At 42.4% G+C, this 24,167-nt stretch overlaps 1 protein-coding gene across 2 annotated transcripts in view; it reads right to left on the bottom strand.

The window, feature by feature from the left end:
* Positions 1–24,167, bottom strand: part of LOC311266173 (phosphatase and actin regulator 1-like) — a 66,715-nt gene that overhangs the window by 9,475 nt on the left and 33,073 nt on the right. The window contains exons 1-7 of one of the 2 annotated variants that reach the window (XM_084368385.1): positions 20,698–21,314; positions 16,999–17,163; positions 8,735–8,815; positions 6,893–7,096; positions 5,622–5,958; positions 3,327–3,529; positions 2,165–2,321 (exon numbers count right to left, since the gene is read on the bottom strand). In XM_084368385.1, coding sequence (XP_084224511.1) covers positions 2,165–2,321; positions 3,327–3,529; positions 5,622–5,958; positions 6,893–7,096; positions 8,735–8,815; positions 16,999–17,163; positions 20,698–20,977 — 1,427 coding nt within the window. In that variant the 5' untranslated portion in view covers positions 20,978–21,314. Of the gene's footprint in view, positions 1–2,164; positions 2,322–3,326; positions 3,530–5,621; positions 5,959–6,892; positions 7,097–8,734; positions 8,816–16,998; positions 17,164–20,697; positions 21,315–24,167 lie in introns of those variants that run through there. The other variant, XM_084368386.1, reaches the window with a different exon arrangement.

Raw genomic sequence — 24,167 nt, 5'->3', positions numbered from 1 at the left:
GACTAGTCTGCAAACATCCATATGGACGCTCCTTCCCCAATAATTTCTGTCACAGCCAGGTTTATTTAAAGCAGTCTCATTATCAGCTAAGTGCTTGTCTGCCTGGTCTGTGCAATGTGATGACGAGAGACTTGAGAATAATGAGATTATATAAAGGAGTTACACAAGGTTTAATGAAGTGGCTAATATGAAGAAAGATTTGTTTGTAGCTGCACTAATCAAGATTTATTAAGATAAGAATCAAATAACTTTAGCTGCGTTCCATGCTTTTTATCTTTAGTACATACCGCAGCTGCGCTCACAAAGTACGTACTCCTACATGCAGTATGCATACAATGTGAAAATGCTACTTCGTCATGACATTGCGCCTTAAGCTTTGACCCCCTCTCGCTCCTACATCCTGAGTGAGTCCACTTTGAAGTAAATAGAAAAAGAATACAGTTTGGAATGCAGCTAATGAGCTGTCATCTGTCTGTGTGCTCTCGGCGGTTCATTAAATGTGACGTAACTTCCGCTGTGCAGTGGATTGTGGGCCAGAGTTGCCTGGAAAGCATTGCATACCGCAACGTGCACCCAGATGCATAAGGACATCCATGAAAACAGCCTGTGTGTGACGTGAAAGGTGTCTCTCTTAAGGACGGAGCTAACAAAGAATTATCATCAAAAAAGTCAGATTTTTGGGTTTAGCAGTTAAGCGTCTTTCAGCTTATTGTTTTGGTTTTACTAGCCTTCTCCCCCTTCTTCAAGCTTTTATGCTAAGCTAAGCTGACCCCCTCCTAGCTGTAGCTTCAAATCTAACTGGACATGAGAGTCGTATCAATCTTCACGTCCAACTCTAAAGCTAGAGAGCAAATAAGCACGTGTCAAACTATTCCTGTAAGAGACATAATCGCATAATAAGTGAAAACATATTGAATACACAGCAGTGTTTGTCAACTTTCTCAAGGGGAAAAGCTGAAACTCTTCCGTTCAGTTTCCAACCTTGAGATAAGGGCTCTCCAGAGGTTTTCCCAGTGAATCAGGTCAACACAAGTAAGTTGAGGTCAGCCTGTCCTCGAATAGCATTACCATAATCAATTCTGATTGGCTTCGCACAACAACATTACAGGACACAAAGCTGCCGGCAAAAAGCATGAAATTAGGAATTGTGCATCAGATGACACCGTGCAAAGGACGCTGTTTGGGAACATGACGACTAAGCAGGCAGGCCTTCTGGGAACACGCGCTGTGTTCCAATCACAGTGGGGAACAGTGACTTGTCTGCCAATGTCTCTAGATAATACTCCATCCCTTCCCTTGCAACCATATTTCCCACGCCTCGCATCTTATTATCCTATCTGGGTTTTTCACTTTTACCCATATGCTTGACGGTCGCTTCCTCGCTCAACAACATCATTACACCCCCTTCATTCAGACAAGCGAGTCATGTTCAAAGAGAGGGACGAAAGCAAGCAAATGAGGCCTGTGGGGAGAAAACATTACGTTGTTTGATCTGTTCAATTACTAGAACTCACATTCATGATCTCAACATATGTATACAAATTCCTGCGATTTGTACGCACTGCACCAGTGTACAGTGTGTGTAAACTGCTGGTATGAAGCGGCTTGCTTGCTTGCGTGGTGCTGCTGTGTGGAGGAGTCGGGTGGAGATAGTTTGGCACATGCATCACCGTGGTGATTCAGTCAGCGAGGGAGGAAGTCAGGCAGGAGGAAGAAAGAGGAGAGAGAGTGAGTGAGTGAGTGAGTGAGTGAGTGAGTGAGCGCGAGAGAGAAGACAAGAGAAGAGAGAAGAGAGAGGGGGGGCTGATGCATCGCTGAAATTAGGTCAGCTCCATTTTCAGAGCCTCATTTTAACGAGATAAAGCGTTTATCCTTATCGGGTGTTGAGAAGGAAGAAATGAAATGATATAAAAGTGTTTTGATAGAAAAAAGGCTCGTATTTGCTTCGGCTTTGGATTGAGTCACAGTCCTATCAGCCAGGATATTGGGCCATCGTCAGCCCAAAGTACGTCAAAACGCTCGGTTCGTCTGAGAAGCGTCTGTGTCGTTTTCTCGGCAGCTGCAGCAGCATCATCATCAAGCAGGTTTATTGAAAACATTGTAAATGTTGCATGTGAGTTAATGTATTCGCGTTTAAAAAATGGATGCGCGCAACCTGTCTCACCTTGTGAGTTTGGTGCCTATCTGCTGCCTCGACTCCAGTCTCTCCTCATCCGTCTGCATGGGCAGGATGTTTTTCTCCTCCAGCTCTCTTTTGGATGGACGATTACTCAGTTTGATGGCCAGGGAGTCTTTCCTCAGCACCTTCTGAGCCAGTGAACCTAAACCAAAACATCACGTCAAACATGAGAGGAGCCGCAGGCGTGAAGCATAGACCCAGGGCCTCATTTACAGGAATTACTTCTTTCTTCAGTCTGCTGTATGTCTCAACTGGTTCAATTAGATTATACCTTGGATTTAAACTGCACATATAAGGGAAAAAAACAAAGATGACATTTTAAAACTGAAATACAAATAAATATGAGGAAAATCGTCACGTTAACATCACCATTAATTAGTCGTTATTTGCACACATTACAGCAGGATAAATTCCTCTAGGAACCAGAAACATGTCTCGTTCTCAAATCTCATGATCTAAACTATGGTGATCTGACTGTGATTTGATGTTCTGCACAATATATTAAATGTTTAGCCGTAATGTGTCCTATACCTTTAAGCACTCCTCACACTCTTTCAATGCCCCTTAGAGTCTTGCTGTGGCATATTAAACAACCCCATCACGCATGGCCAATCACAACCTTTAAAACCTCCAACGCGCTCCCATGTGGAAAACGAGGAGACGGTGTCAAAGACGCGGACATCTTTGCACAGTTCAGCAGCTTTGCAGGGAGGTTGCAAGTGAAGAGGGTTTCCGTGGCTGACAGCATGGTGCTGGATACACTTCTGTGAACATCGTTTTTGGCCCCCGCTTTGAAGGTCAAACTACATCTGAGTTCAAAGAGCCTTCGGGTGAAGCTAGCAGTACTGTCGATCAGGATTAGTCAAGCAAATGTGTTGACACGTCTGTAAACATGAGCCAACCTGACCGATAAACAGGCGAAGACAGTTCTCCTGCCAACGCACACTATTATTTTTTGGCACTCTCCGCAACCTGCCTTTGTCTTTCCCCTTAGACAACAAGTAGATCAGAGAAATCTTAACGTCTCTGTTGATACATCCAAGCATCTTGGAGAAATCCTATAATTATCCGACAACTTTGTACCAAACTTTCTCTTTATTTGTGCAACAGATTCCTCAAGGTCACCACAACTGCTGCCGTCACTCACTTGTAAATATCGAGTCGTCGTCTTCGTCGTCCTCGTCCTCGTCATCATCCACGTCGTCGTCCTCGTCCTTATACATGCTGGGCAGGTCCTCGTAATCGGACTCGTTGGGCATGTTCTCCTTGTCATCCTCATAGTCGATGATCACGGACGGCACTTCTCTTCTGTCCAGGGGAACACACTGACCAACACCGTGCAGTGCAGAGCTGGTGGAGTGAAAGGCACAAAATCATGGGTCAATTCTTATGGCCATACCATTTGGCCTATATAAGAGGATGAGCCGGCCCTTCCCCCTAACAGTGAAGGCATTCACATTGACTTTTTTCAGGCCTACCATCCATTGTTATGTCTCTGAAACAATAACCCTCAATCCAGAAAAGGGATTTAAAACAATAAAAGGGGCTTCTGGTGCACAGTACAATGATAGCTCAGTGGGATTTTAATCCATGTATAGAGGGAGAGGAGATGTAGAACTCCAGCTCAATGAAAGTGGAGCACAAAGGATACACACCAACTACAATTTTGTGCAGTCCTACGCAACGCCATGCAATCCTCTGAACTACACGGAGGAGAAGAGTAACAGATTATGCAATTTCTATAATTCAAAACAAGGTGACGGATATAAAACTCTCAGGAGCACAGAAACCGGAGACATATTTGATAGATTTGATTAATCACAGTCTAGTTGGAGCCTCTTATGATGAGCCACTGTTATGTAACCATTATCAAGCTTTCAGACTAATTGTGAGAGATGTCAGGACCATTACTTCCTTATCCGTGCCCAAATGACTCTGGTGAAAAAGGGATCCTAATGTAAGCGCTTACATAATATCCAATCCGCTGCTACCCTGTCCCTTTTCTCCAAACACGAAGAAACGCAGCTCTTGTAAAGAGCAGCTGGTCATGTTATGTCAGGCCAACTGCTGGAGGGACGCCTACTCCATGCGCCTGTGCCCACACATACACACATTTACTTCAAAATTAGGCCATGTTGCCCTGTGAGGCAGTGTGCCGATTTAGACCTGTACACCAGCGCTACATGGCAGGACGCGACCTCAATAACACCAGGATGTGTTCGAGAGTCGACACAAAAATAAAACCTAATAAACAGGACGCCCTAAGCCAATTATAATGCTTTTTTTTTCGGTAATTACTCCGATTAGTGCCGCTTTGATGGTTGAATTTCATGCTAATAAATCAGAGCGTCATCAAATGAAGCAAAGTTAGTTTTTATAAGGTTCTGGTTCTGTTTATCAGATAAAGGCACATTTTGTAATGCACAATAGGACTGTTAGCAAAACAGATGGATTTTGTGGGAAAGTGTTGGTTATCCGGTAGGGCTGTCGCCAATAACCAGAACTGACAACTGTGCTATTCAAAAAAGAAAATATTGATATCGTCTTAATAATAGACATATGATAACATCGTGTAAATAATCCAGCGCCTCTTAAATCAATTTTGTTTACTTTCTGTTCTCGCTTTGTTGTAGTAGGTGTCGGTAATGCACCTTTACACTGGTTGCAAACCGCCATGCATTGAAAAAGGAAGAAGAAAAAAGCTGCAGTAACAGATAACTGATACCTAGCTACTGTGTGGCATGGATCTGGTGTGTGGCTGCTACTCATTGATTTACTTACGACAGACATTTATGGTTACACAGACTCCCTCTCCACCACCCTACACTCGTATAACAAATGTTATTCGTTAGATAAAAGCAGATAATATGAACTTGACTGAAAACAAATCTGATATAGTGAACGCCCTAGGCGGAGCGCAAGCTCCCAGACCATTGGAGGCCATTTTGAGGACAGTAAATACATTACTGAGTTGATTCACCGTGGCTTGGACCAGGACTCTGAGTCCAGGGATGCGTTCAGGAGAAGATATGAAGCTGGTACGCATCAGTCAGCACCAACTTCCGGAGGCCTGAGCTATACCATCAGACTATCGCCTCTTAGGTAAAAAGTGGAATTAGGTGACCAGATGGGCCAGGACTAGCTGGTTTGTAAGGTAACTTCAGTAGATATCATTGCAACACGATACATAGACTTCTTCGGCATAATGTCAAAATTGTTATTTCTTCACGTTCTGATCATTTTAGCTATTTTTGAATGTTTCTTACATACTGCACCTTCGCTAGACAGCATGAAACCCTTACACGTTTCATTCCCCAAATCCATCCAAGATATAATGTGTGGTGTAAAGATAGATAGAAAAATAGAGGCTGATCTATAATCCCTCCCTGCTGTCACTGGATGACAATCAGATTTAATGACTTGAGCACCGACGGATACTGACCTTTCAAACCTCTGCATGGAGAGCGCCAGGGTTTTATTGAGCTCCTCGATGATGCGGCTGGGAGCGTGCAAACTGCCGTACTGAAGCTGCAGCGGGTGACCGTGGCTCTGGTGAAGACTGGATAGGCCGGCGAGCTGGGAGGGCAGCAGGGTGCCGTGGTGGAGGGACATGCCCTGGGAAGGGACGCACTTTTGGGAGAGCCCGCTGAGGGGATTGGGGGATGGAGAGGGGGAGTCCAGCCCCCCTGGAGGCACACAAATCATTACTTTCTTGGGAGGCAGAGGTGGAGAGTGCTTTCCCCCGGGCATACAGGGCAACTTCATTGGCTGGCAAGAATCTAGAGAGAAATAAAATCAAGTATAACTGGACAGAATGATGGATTACTGAACATTTCTACTGGGTTTACTTGTGGTGTAGGGCATCTTCTACACTTCGCTGGTGCAGACAGATAAACAACTCTCATGGACGATGAGACATGGCTCAGACTTCAGTGCGGAGTGGCGGGAATTAGGCCAGGGTAATGCCACTTCCCCTCTGACTGACAGATTGACAATGACAGAGAGCTCAGCTGACCTCTCCTCAGGAGAATTTAATGAGACTACTCTAATCCTTTGCACATGTGTGGCAACGCAGGTAGGGTTTAAAGCAACAGCAGCCATGACTCATTTACCGAAACAAGTTCTCTGTATTTACTGCGGGAGATTTACTGAGGTGCTGAAATAAATAGCAGTAGGGTACATTGGTTTGGAAAAAGAGAAAATCAAGTGTATAGTGTGACTTCACCCACTGGATTGTGGAAGCCTGGAGTTTGGCATTAAAGGCAGTCGCCATTTTGTTTGTTTTGGAACCAATAGTAATCGTATTTGGATGAGAAAGTGGGTGAGGGGATGATATCCTGATAGGATGTGATTGCAAAGCCGAAGACACGCTGTGGCAGCTTCTTGTCAATCACAAGGTAGTTAAGCCCTAAAGCATACACGCATTTATCGTCTGTGTTTCCCTTAATGGGACCAAAATTTACTAAAGTAAAATTTAGAAAATCATGCTCTATTGAAGAGGACTTGAAACTAGCATTTGGGACCAAAAACTGATTAGGAAACGGTTTACTGAGGCAATAAATCAAGCAAGAAGTAGGACCATTTTCTCATAGGCTTATTTTTGCAACCAGTGGAGTCATCCCCTGCTTTAGGCACTTCCAAGGACGCATTGTATATATCGTATAGAGTCGATGGGAAAAATCATGCGATCCAGCATTAACGAACACCACTGACCTGTGCTATGGTTTGGGATCCTAGAGAAAGGCTTTGGAGGGAGAGCAGGAGGCTGTTTGTGGTACAGCGGCGGCTTGGCGGGGTTATCCTGAAGGTCACCTGGGTAGGTGACAGATTTCTTGGTGGACAAGACCATCGATGATTTAAGAGAGTGCTCCTGAGTGCCGATTCCGCCGTCCATCGAGGAGCGGAACTCAACAGTCGCTAAACACAAAAGAAAGTGTAACAATCAATATCGAAAATGGCTGCACAAGAAAGCCACTTCCAAGAAGGCTGTTCCAACAAAGTTTGAAATGAACTCGGGGCGTTGAGTTTGGTGACAAAGGGTGGTTGGGGATTCAGGAGGCTAAGACTGTTTAACTACCCAGGAGTCTTTTATCAGCACAAACCAGACCAAGGAACGGTGTCAGCAGTGCCGTTTGACAGAACTTTTGCTTTTTTAATTCTTTTAGAGCGCCGAGCCATTTGATGGTTTTTGCATGATCACATTTTCAGGCTGACAGTGCAATTCACAATGCTGCTCACATATTCTGACAAACAATGCATTTTTTTTTGGGCACTCTCCCCCGTTCCCAACTGTCATCTTGACTGAACAGCCTTTTAAACAGAAACCAAATGAATGCTAAGCACTTTATGATTTGATGAGCAAGGTTAGTCTCTTGATTTTTAACATTTAGGAAGTCTTTCGAGGAATTATTTCGTTTTTTCTTGTGCCGTTATCGAAGACATTAAAGTAAAAAGTCTTTATTGTAATCAGACGTTAATTTTGAAGCATCTCCAAGAGAAAAGATCTGATCGTATCTTTAAATTCAGCTATTGAGATGGTGACTAGTACACTCGTATGAGAGTTTGGCTGGTGTGTGCAGCATTAAATCCAGGCACACAGAGTGCCAGTCAAAGACAACGTCCAGTTTAAGCCAATTACATTAAAGCAGCCAATCAGATGAAAGGTTGGCACGTTTTTCCTTTTCTTTTAAATGTATTTCTATTTTTGTCCCCGTGTATCCATTCCTCTTTTTAGCATCCTGGAGCAGAATGAGCTTTGTTGTATATCTATCCATCAGAGGGACGTCAGTGCTGATAAAACAACACTGTTTTCACGGATATAGTAAATGTAAAAATATCCGCTGCTGATCTATCGAGCTGTGCGCGCAAGCTTTTTCTGATTATGGAAACTAGGTTGTCACTGGGCAGGAGAATTGAGCACACCTGCCCCCATTAATATGCATTCCAGGAGTGGCACAGCTTTTGCGCAAAAATATGGGAGGGAGCTATTTAATTTATCAGTTACTTACCAATTCACTGTGAGCTCGAGGTTCACATAATGCAGTAAGGCCACGGAGAAGTGGCTTGTACTTGATTTAAGTCAGTTTTTTTTTTTTGAGTGTTCTTATTTCTGAACACTGACCAAAAGGCTAAATTTTTAAAAACAATAAAATATGAAAAAAGGTCTCATATCTCCTCATTTGAACTGTTCACATCTCGGCAAGAGTCGATGGACTTTCTCAGCTTCAGCAACTTTGTTTTTCATGTCCTGAGGCATTGAGCACCCTGCTGTCCGACTCAAATATACTCTCTAGCTTTGAATACGGCACATCAAATCAAGATCAAAGACTTTATAAAACCCTACAAAATTTCTATAATGAAAGATTATATCTCGAGATGCCCCGTGCCAAATCTTGAAGAGTGCACTTCAGAGACTACTGATTAATGAGGAGATGAATGAGTGAAGACCTTCCAATGTAGTGCACCACATCTACTCCTCTCTCGCAGTTTCTATTTAAAGCCGAGACAGTTTCCAGCTCCATTTGATCAGAATGTAACTGTATAAGATCAGCTCACCTTTTTCAAAGATTTCTTTCAGCACCCCTCTCTTGATCAACTCATCTCTGCTCTGTCGCATAGACATCTTCCTCTCCAAAGCTGAGGGGAGAAAGAAGAATTATTAGTGATACACACAATAAAAACTGAAAAGGATCTTCTACGTTTCCCCAAGGAACGTAGTTTGCTGTCATAAGCCATGATTTTTTAGTCCATTCAAGGCTTTAGATAGCAGATAGCAGAGCACAGAAAACAGTGTTTTTCTGGTAATTCTAATATTAACTTTTTGTTGAAAACACAAGAACTGGCTTGTAAAAATTAAGCGTGCATTATTCATGAGCAAACTAACCACTAACTGCTTATTTCTTTCCTTTTCTGTCTGTGGCGCTCAGCCCCAAACCTATTTGCTCCAAATTAAGATGTAAACCTTTTAAGAAGGTATTAAACCATTTTTAAAATATATTTGGGACCTGTTTGAAACAGCTGTAGTTTTAAGCACAGAACAGAAATAAATGGTGGGGACTATTTTGAGCTGTGTATTTGTATTTGTTGGTCTACTCAGTCAGTGTTCATGGCAGCGGGATGGTGTATGTGGCACTGACTCGAAATAAAACTACAGTGTCCATGTTCGCTGTAATGATGGACCATGTCACCCAGGGCAACAGTGTGGCTCAATGATGTGTTTTTGGATAACAGCAAAGGTTTATGGCACTGTGACCATTTAGTTGCATTTTCTTCACCATTTACCTGTACATGAAGTATAACATTGGTCTTTTATATATTGAATAAAATCAGAACAAAGCAACTTCAGTTGATAGAACAGCAGTATTATAATCCTGGATTTGATTGTAAAGATAATCTGTGACTTCTCCTCTGAACACCTAAAGATAAATAACAGGGCCTTGATTAACAAAAGAGATAAAAAGGAGATAAAAAGGACAAAGGAGATATTCAAACAACAACACTTCTCATAGTACTGCATTATGCACAAGAAACTATGTCCCATAGCTACTGCTTGCTTCTATTTTTAGCCTCGAAAGTTGAGGCACTTAACATCTTCTATCAGTAGGCTGAACAAAGGCGGTTCAAAACCATGTTAGCGATTTCGAAATCCACCCCTGCATGGAAACCAATTAAGAATGCGAAATGAGGATCGGCAGCAACACTTGAGCACACTGCGCAGGAATGTCCCTGCAGGCCTCCGTAGCTCCTGCTTAAGATCGCAGATTGTGCCATGTGTGCTTTACATATGACCCAGGAGTCCTGTCCCAGCTCTATCAGAAGGCGCTGTGCCCAATGTTAATACATCCTCGCTGTGGATTCATGAAAATACTGACGGCTTGACCTCCATTTTCCTTGCCCTTAGTCACAAGCACAGTGGATTTAAAAACCGACTGCTGAGAGTCCAAAATTAAAAAACACAAATGAGAGTCACACAAATGTCAGACGGGCAGGCCTCCGGGGCAGGAATTTGGACACTCTGTGCTTCAGTGTTCGAAAATACCCGAGCAGAGCAAGTTATCGTCAACAGTACGCTCGGTTATGAGTTCCTCCAGGATACCAGATGTTCAATATCACTCCACACTTCAAATGTTTTTGAGGAGAAGCGTGTTTAAGATCAGCTCCGAGCCAGAATTAGTTAAGCAGCGAAACGTTTATTTTTGGAAAGACGTGACCAAAATATCATCAATGTGTCACACAAAGAATCCTCCCCACCGAAGCTCAGCGACGTGGTGAATTGCAGAGTGAGAAATGAAAGGAAACCGTGCCGTCTGTAGATGCTACTCGGGATGCTAATCCTAGCAGCTCCATCGTAAAAAGTGACTTTTCCCACAGAGGTAGCAAATTCAACATGAGGTCAAGCATATCAAGGGGATAATAAATAGACTTATCAAAGAGTTGACCCGGAATATAGAGGAATTTTTGCAGCCTGTTCACCAAATTTGTTTTCCCAAAGCACTGCAGGCCTCATCACACGTTTCACTTATCTGTACCTGTGCGTGTTCAAACTTCATTAATATTTACAACAGTTCAGAAACTGGAGTGGATTCTATTAATAATTTCTGCCAGGTGAGAAAAAATAAAGCTTGCAGCGCTCCGCACCCTGGCTGTAGATTTTCATAAAATTCCCACAACCCTCTTTCAAAAAAAAAAAAAGGTATTATATGTAACATTTACACATTAAAATGTCTGACAAAGACTAGACCTTTGTTATATATGTTGTTGAGTTGTGTATTCTCAACATTTCCAACAATGCTGAAAAGCAGAGAAATCCATATTGCTTTTTCAAGTTGACGGTGTATTTAATTTGGCCCATGTCACATCCCCTTCACCGGCGCTGGCTGCTTTAACTTCCTGGAAACACGGGAAACATCAGAGAGTGAGAAAGAAAGTAGGCAAGCGAGACTAAACATTATGTGAGTAAAGCTTTAAAACGTCACCTTGTCTGAGAACATTTCTGCCTGAGCCACATCAGATTTGTTGGATAATGAAGAAGACGAAAACACCCATGATCCCACACTATTGCAAGACGTCATCAAACTGTTGTCATTTGTTTTCATTGATTTGAATGAGAGACCTAGCCACATCCTGTGCATTTAAATGAGCGGCAATGTCTATATATGAGAATTTTGGCAAAACACTTGAACACATCTTACAATAACACTTATATTTTCCTGTCTGTATCTGTCTCTGTTCACCTATTTTCAATAAAAACTTCAATCTGGCACCAAAAACCCTGCATGAAGTCAACTTCAGTTACAGGTTATTAAAAAAAAAGCCCTGTCAGTCCTTTGCTTGACACAATGTTCATCAAAATGACAAATGTCTTTAAAATCATCAGCACCAACACTTTGCCAGAGAGGGAAAGCCCAGGGCTTAAGGTTGATGCTGGGCTGGCATTGCTCTAATATGTTCAGGGATTATACTGCTGTTTCATCCAAAATGAAAAGTAATTACTCAAAGCTTTATGACATAACTGCTATGCCATGGGATGTGCTCAGTTACGTAATACCATTAACTCAAAGGGCTCTGTGAAGATATGTCTTCAGATTTGACTCATAGAACAAAAGAAGAAGGAACTGCTAGAGCCAATGAGAGAAGTTGCCGCACCGGCCGAACATTGAGCCAGGAGTTTAATCGCTTGCTGGTCTTGCAAAAAAAATAAAAAATTGTTTAATATCTAGTGAACACATTAATAGTGTGCAGTGAGAATTGTGGTGGTGAATTTTCATTATCGGGATAATCATGAATGGAGATAATCGGAAATATCCTCACATGAATGACCGCCAAGCTCGCTGACATACAGTCCTATAGCGTTTTCTGATTTATTTTGAATTGCCTCAGACTGTCACCACAGCTGAGTTTTTTTTTTTTTCAAAATAAGGACGTTCTTCTTTTAATTTCACAACAATTCGAGTATATCTTTGCGGCCTTTTGCATGTTAGGGATAGGCAAGTTGAATAAATATTCTGAAACACAAAATAATACCAAAATGAAAGAGTTCAACAAAAAAAGATAGAAATTTAGTTTGCCACTAAGTTCGGTTTCTCAAATCTGTCCCGAGTGACCCCTCTTCTCAAACAAATCAATAAGAGATCTATCCGACCAGTTAGTGTATAGAGTGTTTTTCTGCAGATGCATGCAAGGAAGCACATGTGTTGAGAAACAAATATAAAATACAGAGTGAATCGCTGATCCTGCTTTTGATTTTGATGATCGAAAGCTCATTTCGATCAATCTTTGATTTAGAATCACATTTCTGGACTTGGAACAAACATTTGAGCCAATATAGATACATACAGCTGAGACACATCAACTGAAACATCAAACACACTTTATTGTCAGTCTATCAATGCCAAGGAACAAAATGCAATCTTTCATGCAAGAGTATGAAAAGCACATACTGTCCTTCAAATCGCCTAAAATACCAACCAGGTTCTATTTTGGACAGTCCACCGCAGCCCGAGCGGTGTCCAACAGTCCAGCCGCTCTGTCTGCTCCAAGATGAGAAGATTAGACACTCATCGGGGAGACGCAGCTGAGAGCATATTAAATGAAACTGGCATATCTGAGTATAGCCTGTATTGATCTGAGAACACTACACTTAGTTTTTTTAGAGAGAATATATTCCACTGCGAAGTGACCCAGATAGTCAGAACACATCCTACCAACCCTGAGGCTCAGTAGCTCAAAGTGGAGGCTTTTACCGAGGCAGCTCTCTCAGCCCACAACTCACAAAAACTGTATTAAAACTTTCATGGAGTCTTTTATCGACGAGCGTTAAGACTCGCACGTCAGAAGCTCGGATTAGGCTAAACGAGACTTTGACGCATCCAAAAGAATTGGGCAGGTTGTGACGTGAGTGACTGTGATTTTAGTCACATTAACAGTGATGAACAGTGGGAATGGAGCATTAGACGACTGCTGTTCATAAGGAAATCTAACTAATTGGATTAGAAATAAAAATGAAGATAACATCAGACTAAGACACGCGTGTTGTCTTTTGATGAATCTCCGCCTAGTGAGATCTCTTTGCGATACGAGCTCGCTGTGAGAATGTACTGAGCACGATAAGGCAGCATGATAAGACATCCGACTGTCAGGGCCCTCTTCCCTCCTTCCTTCCTTCCTGAGGTGAAGAGTACAGTCCCCCCTGAGCTGGCCTTCATCTGCTTAATATCACGACACATTCATAATCCTCCACCGTGCTCAGTGTCTAATTATCTACGACAACATCTGCATGCCCAGTGGCTGGTCTGCTCCCTGCTGGAACGGGGAACATAATCAACAGTGAGACAACTGCAGAGACGGAGAAGACCGAACGCAGAGGCAGAAAAGTCCAGGATCGTAGCGGTGCAGCAGGAACCACGGCTACACAACAACCCTCAACTTTGTCTCGCATGTTTAAGCAACAGGTTGACAAATGGCCAATGAGATCTCAAGCTGCCAGCTGTCAAAGCATAAGTACAATAAATTAAGTCGAGTGCGGGTTTTAATTATGTGGCGGCGGTTCTCTTATATCAGCTAAAACGAGGTCACCCCATTCCAGGCGTTAGGATAAACAGGCTGCCATCTTAGCATTGACAATGTAAATGAGGGCAGATGCACAACAGTATGCGGATGTTCAATTTATTTTACAAACAACAAATCAATAGCGAGGCAACAAAAGTCGATACGGTTTCCTTGATTAGGAGAACACAGGAACAACGTGCAAGTTACAAGAGGACTAAAAGTATGTGAATAATTACAGTGAGCTTTATTTCTGGGAAATTATTCTGATAGTGAGTTAACAATAATGAAAAACTCTCAGAATGAACAGTTTTACTCATTAGATTTGGATTTTTGGGGGCATTTTTACTAGGATTAATCCACTCCATGCTTCACTCTGTTATTAGCTATTCAGCCCTACATCGGGGTAAATTAGGTATTCATCAGGTGAACTTCATCATGTATACCATCATAGTGTATCTCATAGCACCGTGTTTTTCCTAAAACATCATAATTAATGCTGTTCCAGGATCGTCATTTCAACTGACCAATCTGCTGTGGCGATGTCGTAGCTTTGCGACTCATGTTGTTGTTGTTCCTGGATCATCATAATTAATGTCTCTCCAGGATCGTCATTTCAACTTGCAAAAAAGTGACGTGAAGTCCACCCCTGGAGCAAGCTGTTCTGGCCGAATGAGTTACGAATAGGAACATATTATTACTCCTAATGAGGATAATAATATGTTCACTCAAAGTTCACTCATTATTTCCAGTTTTCTGTTGCCGTTCGATTCGGTTTAGGGAACAAAAATACTTGGCAATGTTTATGTCTATTTAAGGGTGCCCATTAGAAACACATGGATGTGCCTCTAGTCTTCCTGAGAGTGTGCAAATAGACTCTTTCACTACAATAAACACATGTTTGAAAGAATAACTTCTCCCATGTTCGTATTTTTCAGGTCTTTTTGCCCCAAGTCGCTAAGCTCTGACATTACAAAAAAAATACTGGCTAGTTGCAATGAAGGTCCTGGACCACTGACTCATATAAAACATGGTTTCACCTGTTTTGATTTTTTTTTTTTAAAAAGGTGCAGTATGTAAGTATTGGCCACCTGTTGAATTCATACTCAAAACAAATATGGAGCAGCATATCATCAGAGCAGCCATTTACTGTTGCCAACTATAGCTGCTGTTAGCTAGTTAGCTCAGTTAGCCGTGCAGCTAGCGGACTGGGAGCTCGGAGCACTGTGGAAGTGTTGGTGTTTACACCGCTAGCAAAGTAGATTTGGACCGGGAATGGGCTAGCTGGTTAGCATGCTAAACATGCTTTGCAACACAATACATAGAAGTCAAACCATCAAAACTGTTGTGGTACAACTGGAGTAAAGGCATCTATACCTTACTATCATCATCTATACCATCTATATATTAAAGCAATGTTAATCTGTTTTTAGGCCACTTGGAAATCCAAAAATGAACATCATGCACAAATGACATGTTATGGCCTTATAAAGCTAAAAGGGCTAATGTTAAAATGCAATTTACACATCCAGGACGTGCAGAGCAGGACTTGGTCACGTTTCTGACCTGACAAAAACTCCAATAGTTGTTCTTTATGCTCGGTTTTGGTCTTCATCAAATTCTGAGGGAAATATTTGGCTCGATGATAACCATTTGCGAGAGCTGCTGGCTGGAGAAGACGTTGATGAAAGAGTAAAGCAAAACAGACCAGTGTGGGCCATAAAAACAAATCAATAAAGCGACATCATTATTCATGACCCCTCTCACCTCACACATTCGTGGTCATTTGAGCCATTGTTTACATTAAAGTATTTTTTAGAGCAGCTCTAAATATCCATCCAACTGCAGTGCTCCATGTGTTGACCGCTACGCTTCAAAAATCCCTGAGCCACATCCTGTCATTCGAATTTACTGCACTGGATCACGCTTGCGTGCCTTCCACTCTTCCCCTGCCGGCTTTATGTGAGACTTGAGGTTCATCCCTCTGGCAGAAATTGATGTGACAAGTGTGTGTGCAGCTGTCGTGGCGTCACTGCAGCCAAGACAACCTGCCTGAACATCGGTGCTACTCGCAAGATTGCGCATCACCTACACACAGCTTGAAACGACGCAGAGATTCCACTCAAAGGCCACTTCGATGAGATACAGTATGCCGGTCGGTCGTAATCCACCATCATGCTGCTATCAAAAGGGATTGAATAGAACAATAGTAGTGACAGAATTATTTGGTGACAGCAGCATTATGCATCCCAAACAAAAGCGATGAAGAGAGCGTTTTCAATCAACTCCACTGTGCATTAACACCATTGTAAGAGCGGGGGGAAAAAAAAAAGGGCCTTTTGTTGTTCAGCTCTTGATTGTTGTCCTTCCCCACATCAGGGGAGATGGTGTTATCATAGAGCATGCATGAATGTACCAAAGATTTGTTTCATCAAGTATGCACTCACCATAAATCAAGCATTTAAGCTGAATCACAGATTTTATCAGCACTTTTGTGCCCTACTAAAAAAAAAACACTTAGTCCAGAGAGACTGCTGAAGAGCCACTGGGACCATGTTGGGGCAGAAAAACAAACCAAACAGCACTCTGGGAACGATAACAGTCAAAACCTAAAGCTGAGAGACCTAAAAGTCAAATGTTTTGTGCTTGTGTTAAGTGATGAAGACATCACCATCAGTGCCTGTGATCACATGGCAGCATTACATGATCAAGTCAGACAAGAGACTGATTAATTCAGCAAGCTGACACCGGAAACATGTAAATTCGACAATGCCGCGAAATCAGAACATCCTGCTCCGACTGGTTACAGGTCGTCGTCGTTTGTCTATTTTCTACAAAAGCGAGAATTCTGCTTCCAACCCCGCAAGAGGCAGTCTGACAACGTGCCTCCTCCTGTCAGCTGGGCTGACAGCAGAATTCAGGATGTGTCAGCCGAGGAAAATAAATACAGCCACATCTGAAGAGAGCATGTCCTTCACTCGCCCCTGACAACGCTGAGCTGCGAGATCAAAGGAACTCTAAAGAGACCTCAAAACATGAAACTCCAACGCTGCACTTTTGCTGAATCAATTTGCCGCAATTTCAATCACCCTGGAGACTGAAACTTCTTTTTTTCCTCTCTTTTGGCCAAAGGATATATACTGAATTTCTTCCCACAACCAGACGGGGTATAAAATGACAAGAAGAGCCGTGGTTGTTTATGATACCTGTGGCGCCTGCATGTGTTTTTTTTGTTTTATACATTAACATACTGCAGAATTAAGAGAAAAATGTACCTGCAGAGGTCTGCTTGAACTTCTCGCTCTTCTTCTTCCTCCATTTCCACGGCTTGAGGAGGCGTCCCAGAGTGGCGAATTTGCTCCGACGGCGGATGGGTGGAGTGTGGGTGCCGGAGAGCAGGGACTCGGAGCGCATGGCGGCCAGCCTCTCTACTTCCTCGGCTGCAAGGGAACAAAAAAAAATAAAATAAAAACAGGGTCTAGTTTGGGTGAGGATGCAGAGGTGGTGATATTTTGGTAATCGGGCAGGAGAGCTTGCAGTGAATGCAGCAGACGCTCTTGCTCACAGAGATCCAAGCAGCGAGGCTCTGTGCCAAGTGGCCTCCTGAATTCCCTCGTAACTGGATGAGGTTGGGAGAAGATAAACAAACCTGCATATCAGATAGCATTACGGAGGATACGCTCCGAGTCTTAACAGTTTGAAGATGCATCACACTGAGCGCTCGGCATTAGCTTGCCAAAACACACTAAACAGACTGATAAGCACCTCATTAAGAAGAAATCTTTCTACTCCTCATCAAATATTCATGAGGCCCAGCCCTTTAGTCTTCTACGTGCCGCTGGATATCAAAAGCAAAGCATTTTACTCCAACACAATCAATTAGAGGAGTGGTGCGAGTATGTCTGAAAGATGCTGTAATCCAGGGCTACAAACAGCCCCGCTTACATAAACTAGACACCAAAATGTGCCCATGTGACTAGCAAAAAAAAAAATCTAAAGGTTTTAGTTGTAGATGTACGATGATAAAGAGGTTTTTTAACGGAAATGACTCAAAACGGACTCGCCAACTTGTGAAACTGATCTTAAAACTGTGAGCAATGCTAGCAGCAGATCAACTTAGATGTGCCTTATGCAACCGTTTTGCTTCTTCAGTCTCCTTATCACAAAACTAACTGAACAGGCATTTAAGAGTACAGTAAGTAACAGGCCCTGACTCAGTCAAACAGCTGACTCCAACCTTCTCGCAAAACAAAGATCTGTGGGTCAGGGCATCTCTGCATCTCTACAGTGCTTCATTATAATGTTGTTTTTTCACACATTTTATGACAAAATTGCAGCTTCTGTCATCTAGATATTACACCTAGATGATTTGTGCAGCCTCAACACAAATGTTTCAGATTTCTGAATGTTACTCGCAGGCAGCCACTGGTTTCCCTTCGTTGCAGCGCAGTAGCAAAACTTGCAGAGACTTAATACTTGCTTGAGATGAGTAATCCTTCATGTCTGCTTTTATTTTTGTCAATCTTACATCATCATTTCCCCGTGCAACAGTTGCATAGTCTTGCATTGCCAGACGTCAAGGCCTTGTGGGATTGACGATAACACCGCATTGACAACAATGAGAGCAGACACATCACTTCGCTCAGACAGGTTCAAGTCCCTGCACAAGGAATGGACGCCAACGGCAGCCTGTAACATCGGAAAAGTATTCAACGAGTATGAAATTTATAGGGATGCGACTAAAGATTATTTTCAGTGTTGATTAATAGACTATTTGTTTTTCCAAAGCCCTAGATGACATCCTCAAATGTCTTTCATAACCAAAAGATTTTTAGTTTACTGTGAAGAAACCAGAAAATACTCACATTTAAGAAGAATTTTAGCCTTTACTCTCTTAAAAAAACTAGCAACAGAAACACTGAAAAGGACTAGTATTCATGACTAAACAACTGTAGTCTGTGTAAGCGAGCTGACCTCGAGGACAGCTCGTCACTTGTCAGTGTCACCACATTGCATCAGATCATCACCCATGACATGCTGTCAGGGAATGTGCTGGTTGCTTGTTTTTAAATAATGACATCACATCCATGAGGTCTGCCAGCGTAGACATATCACTTTGCAGGGCCAGCCACCTCCCCAGGGCAATGGGACGGCATGAGAAATAATGTGACAGTAATGCAGTGGGAATCAGTCGCACGGACCATCACTCGAACACTCCGATGCCTCACAGCCAACCATCTTAGCAATCCTGCCACCACACCGCTCTATAAATAGCGCTACAGTCGATGCTAATCGAATCCAGCAGTGATTCAAATTACTTCATTAGAAGTCCTAAAAGCTAGATAGAGACAGGAAGACAAAGGACCTCATGTAACCTGAGTACCATTCAACAAGCTCTATATACTACACACACATTCAGTAACTTAAAGGAAAGGTTCACCCAAAAATTTAAATTCAGTCATTATCTGCTCACCCCCATGCTGATGGAAAGTCTTGTTAAGATTTGTAGTCCACAAAACATTTCTGGAGCTTCACAGTAACACAGCGTTTCAGCATTCTCAATTAAAGTAGATGGGGACTTGTTTTAAAACGTAAAAAAATCAACCAAAAAAACCCATCAAATGGCTCCATACAGCTCGTCAGGCGTAATCCAAGTATCCAGAAGTCTTGAGATCCCAAATTTAATCGAAAAGACGTTATTTATACCCTTTTTAAGCCGAAATCTTCACTGTTTTTGCTAAGCTATAAGCGCACATCACATCTGAAGTGGGAGCTTGAGCTTGACCGTGCGTCGAGGCTGTAAATAACGTCTTTTCAAATCGATTTGGGATCTCAGCACTTTCAGATACTTTGATTATACTTAACAAGCTGTATGGAGCCATTTTTGTTTTATGTTGGGGTTTTTTTTCCCGTCCCCATTTACTTCAGTTGTTTAGGAGAATGCTGCAGCGCTGTTGAAGTTGCTGTGAAGCTCCAGAGATGTTTCGTGGCTTATGGAAAAAATTAGTAGAGTAGATCATGTCTGAATTTTCAGTTTTGGGGCGAGGAAAGACATCCTTACAAACTGAACATCAGCTCACACCATAGAACAACAGGTCAGTTAGTGGGTTTTTTTGGCACATCATTAAGCCAAAAAGGATCATGTTTGTGTTTGTACTGGTTCAAAAGACTGATGATCCTCGAGCACCGTGTTTAACACGACCCTATTTCTTTTCTACTGAATCATTTCAAGGGAAGAAAACACAGAACCAGAATGTCTTGATGATGCAACGGATTCCAATCTTGACTAAATCCTGGCACGGCAGAGAGGAGCTCAATCTGCAGAGGGGGGGGGGGATAAATAGAAAACCTTCTTCCAAGTATCCAAACAGAGTATTTAAATGGAGCCGCTTTCAAGGTAGGAGCTCATTCAAAGACACCGGCCACACACACACACACCAGCATTTCTATCCCACATGTAACCTAGATTTTCCACTACTGTAACACAACACACTGATGTGGCTGCTTTTTAATTAAAAGCACTTGTTTGCATACCAAGATGGCTGAGTGATGATGTAATGACACTGAACTGGAAATGGACTTTTATTGTGCAAAGCAGCCTGCACACTCTCACACACTCTCATGCCATTTTAATGACATCTATAGGCTAAATAGGTCAGCTGAACTTACACTTAAACCTCCCACGTAATTACACTAATTCATACATGTGCAAATAGCAATTTGAGTCAGAGCCCAGCCCTGTGAGGAGAAGAAGTTCTGACCCAGCTTCCACAACAGCAACAGTTTAAACAAAAAAAAAAACAAAAAAAGGTAAACGCTGACCCACTTAAACTACAGAATGTGAAGCACATGAAGGAGACGCAGAACACATTCAATGATGGAGTCTGGTGTTGTGCACAGGAGCAGCCGCCTGACAATGTACCAGTACCGCAGGGCTACTATGGGCGAAGCCGCGCAAGGCTCCTCTTACTCACCGTCCTGCGTGTCGTTCCCGCGGCTGCAATTGCTGCAAATGTGCTTGATCTCCTTCCCGATGTGACAGTGGATCGTAAAGGGCATGTTGTTGTTGTGCTGCGGATACTGGCCGTGCCCCTTCTTGTTGCTCAGAGACATGATTTTGACCAGGCTGAACGCCTTTTTCTTGGGTTTCTCCACCGCCACGGGCGTGTTTTCTCGGCACCCCGTGGTAAGCCAGGCGCCGTGCATGATGGTGGGCGCAGGATCCACCGTCGGGTAATTGGCCGTCTTGAACATTATCGGGGGGGAAAAAAACGAGATGGAGCGCCTCAGTGCGCGGTGATACGACGGTGTGGACTTAAATTAAAAGGGCCCCATCAATTGAGTCCTACCTGACCTACTGTGGCATCTTCCATCAGCGCCAAAACGCAGCCGCTTCTCTCTGCCGGATCCACACACCTTTACCTGAGATCCCTGTATGCGCAGCTATCGGTTGCGTAACGAGAAAAAAGAAAAGTCCCTGCTGTTGAGGAGAAGAAAAGCACTGCTGCCGGATCCAAGTGAGCTAATAATAAAGGAGAGGGTGAGTAGTGAATGGCAGCGACTACCTCTCCCTCCCAGAGCTGAAGACTGCAGTCGGTTGTAGCTAATCCACGATTAGTGGAGCTGAGCAGCGAGAGGCTGTGATTGGCCGAGCGCTGCGCTCCTCTATAGGCCAGTGTGGATGGGAGGAAAAGTTGCTCGTCTCATAATAGGATTCCAATAACTGTTTTTGTTTTTTCTTTTTCTTTTTTAGCAAGTCATATTACATGATGGACTCTAGTTTAAAAAACAGCTGCAATAACAAACTAAAAACCACCATTTCATGAGCATGATATTGGCAAAAAATTGGATGTCACTGTATTAATTCAAGAGGGTTAGAATTAAAGAGGTCATATTATGCTAATGTTAAAGTTCATACCTTTATTTGGGGGTCCTAGAAGAATAGGTTCACATGCTTAGATTTTCAAGAAACGCATTATTTTTCTCACGTGGTGCGTTGCTGCAGCACCCCTTTTCGCACTGTGTCTTGAACGCTCTGTTTTAGCTACAGAGTGAGACATCTCGCCTCTGTTCAATCTTCGGTGAGAGTTGCACATGCGCATTACTTAACGGGCAGGATGTAGCCAATCAGAGGCAGAGTAGGCTGGGTCATGAGGAGCAAGGTAGTGTGATCTAAAATCACGCCTACAGCAGTAGTAACTGTATGTCTGCTGACTGACTGGAGTATATATATTTTATAATAAATTTATAAAAATCTATATTTATATAACACCTGTTACATTGTGATACACATAAGTTACTGAAGTAAAGGCTTGACTTCAAACCAGGCATTTCAGGCAGTGCATGAGCAGTGTTTTCTGTGGGAGAGAGTAACTCCCTTTGCTACATAACACAATAAAGGAAAAGCAAAAGCCTATAAAAGCATAAAATGACCTCTACACCTCTCCCATCTTTATAGATAATATAATCTAATCTGAGAGAATGTTATGAAAGATGATTAGGGCCACATGTGAACAATTATGACTCTAAAGCAACACTATGTATTTTTTAAAGACATGTAAGAGTGAAAATGTGATATGTAAACAAAGTTGTTGTGAAAACACAGATTTAAACACTAGAATGGCACTAAGTAGAGTGCATACCTCTGCCAACATCCAACCGTCCCTTTTATTTAATCAAGCTTAATCCAATACGGAATAAAACATACTTGAATTGGCTAGAGCTGGATTTTTCATCAAGATCAACTCATTATTCCTGGAGAAATTTACAAAAATGTCGAAAAATGCCCTATCTCACAATGATAAAAAAGTGACAAAAAAGTTCCTGGATTCGTCCCAAAAGTAAAAAATCTAGCAGTTATCTGCAGGAGTTAAAAAAGTGTTTTAGTTAAAGCGGCTTAGCTACTCCTGAAATAGTGAACGTGCCTTTTAAAAGCTTTTCAAACATGGCTGTATAAAAAGTTGACTGTATTTGAAAAACTTCTTTCTTTGAAGGTAAAGACTGACGAGATGTGATGCTAATAAGAGTTGATTAATCAAGACTGAGTTTCTTGAGCTGCGGCTGGAGGACTTGCCAGAGCGCTGAGTGACCTTTTAAACTGTATTTGTGTTTAAATTCAGAAAGGTAACTTAAACACATTTACTTTTGTGTATGACACAGTTACTGGTTAGAAACAATGACCCTCTGGTGCAAAGGACACATACACATGCTCATCATTTAATTCAACATTATCCATGAATTGCATCACTGTATTGCAAAAATCTGGTCTTCTTCATTTATCCATCCGCTCAGTGATGCAAAACTACAAAAGCTGAAATATTTATATTATATATATTTAGAAAGCCAGTTTCAAGTGCACAGGACATCTAAGGTGAATGCTAAATATCTATAGTTAGGCGTAAAAACAGACAAGAGCTCGGAGAATTAAAATCAAAGAAAAGAAAAAGCAACAGGACTGTAATCAGCGATCAGAAAGCTCAATACTTCAAATGAGAGAGCTCTGCCTAAAGTAATAACAAAGCATTAAATATTCTTTCTTTGCATCACAAAGTCCAAATAGCCACTCGCTCGATCCCTCGAGCTACTGAGTACACTTTGGGGTAATTGATAACATTAACAGCCAGTTAATTAGGCGTTAATCATGGAAAAAGTTATCGGACCCCCACGGCATTTCCAATAATGTTTCCTACAGAGGAGTGAATAGTTGTGGACTGGGGGTGAGCATCTTTGATGTTCCTTCAATGAGCCGCAGCTTATTCCAGTGACATCAAAGCCCTCTCTGAAATGAGGGACAGAGGAACTTGATTTACTCCCACCACGGTGCAATGCAGCTGCTGCCCTCGGTTGCTTCTTTTTGCTGCAAAGTTTCACTCCCTTGCATTCCTATGCGCTAAAAGTTCAGGAAACTGGCAGGAAAAAGCTTTTTTTTTATGTGTGGAAAAACATCTTGGAACAAATAGTCAGAGGTTAATGGTTAAAGGAGAGGAGGTTTTTTGCCGTGCTTGAGGTAGATAATACTGCAGCAAAGTGTGACTCTCATCCACATTATTCTGCCTATAGATCTTGAATTGTCTATAAATGTACTTCACAAGTGTTTCGTGGCAAGGCTCAACGCCGGCTTCAAAAAGTATGTTCACTTTTATGGGCCTACTTCTTGTTCCGCTCCGGGCCGCTCTGGCCTCACTTTCCCATTAGATCATTCTTACAAGAATCACATAATTAAAGCTACAAGACAGGTCATTTGCTGGCTGCAAGGAGGAATGGTCACATGTGGCAATGTGGTTATATAACTGCTGTGTCAGGCAGCGCCGGTCGGCTCTCTGGCACATCGCTTTGGAAGAAAAGGTGAACGTGCATAACTGAAAGCATAGAAGTGGTAATATCAGTTGAAATCTTTAAATCAAGACTGAAAACTTTAACCTACCTTTACACACAGCCGACATTA

Source organism: Pagrus pagrus (assembly GCF_965226575.1).
Source record: "Pagrus pagrus genome assembly, chromosome: 12".
Lineage (NCBI taxonomy): Eukaryota > Metazoa > Chordata > Actinopteri > Spariformes > Sparidae > Pagrus > Pagrus pagrus.
This window is presented reverse-complemented; position numbering and strand designations above follow the sequence as displayed.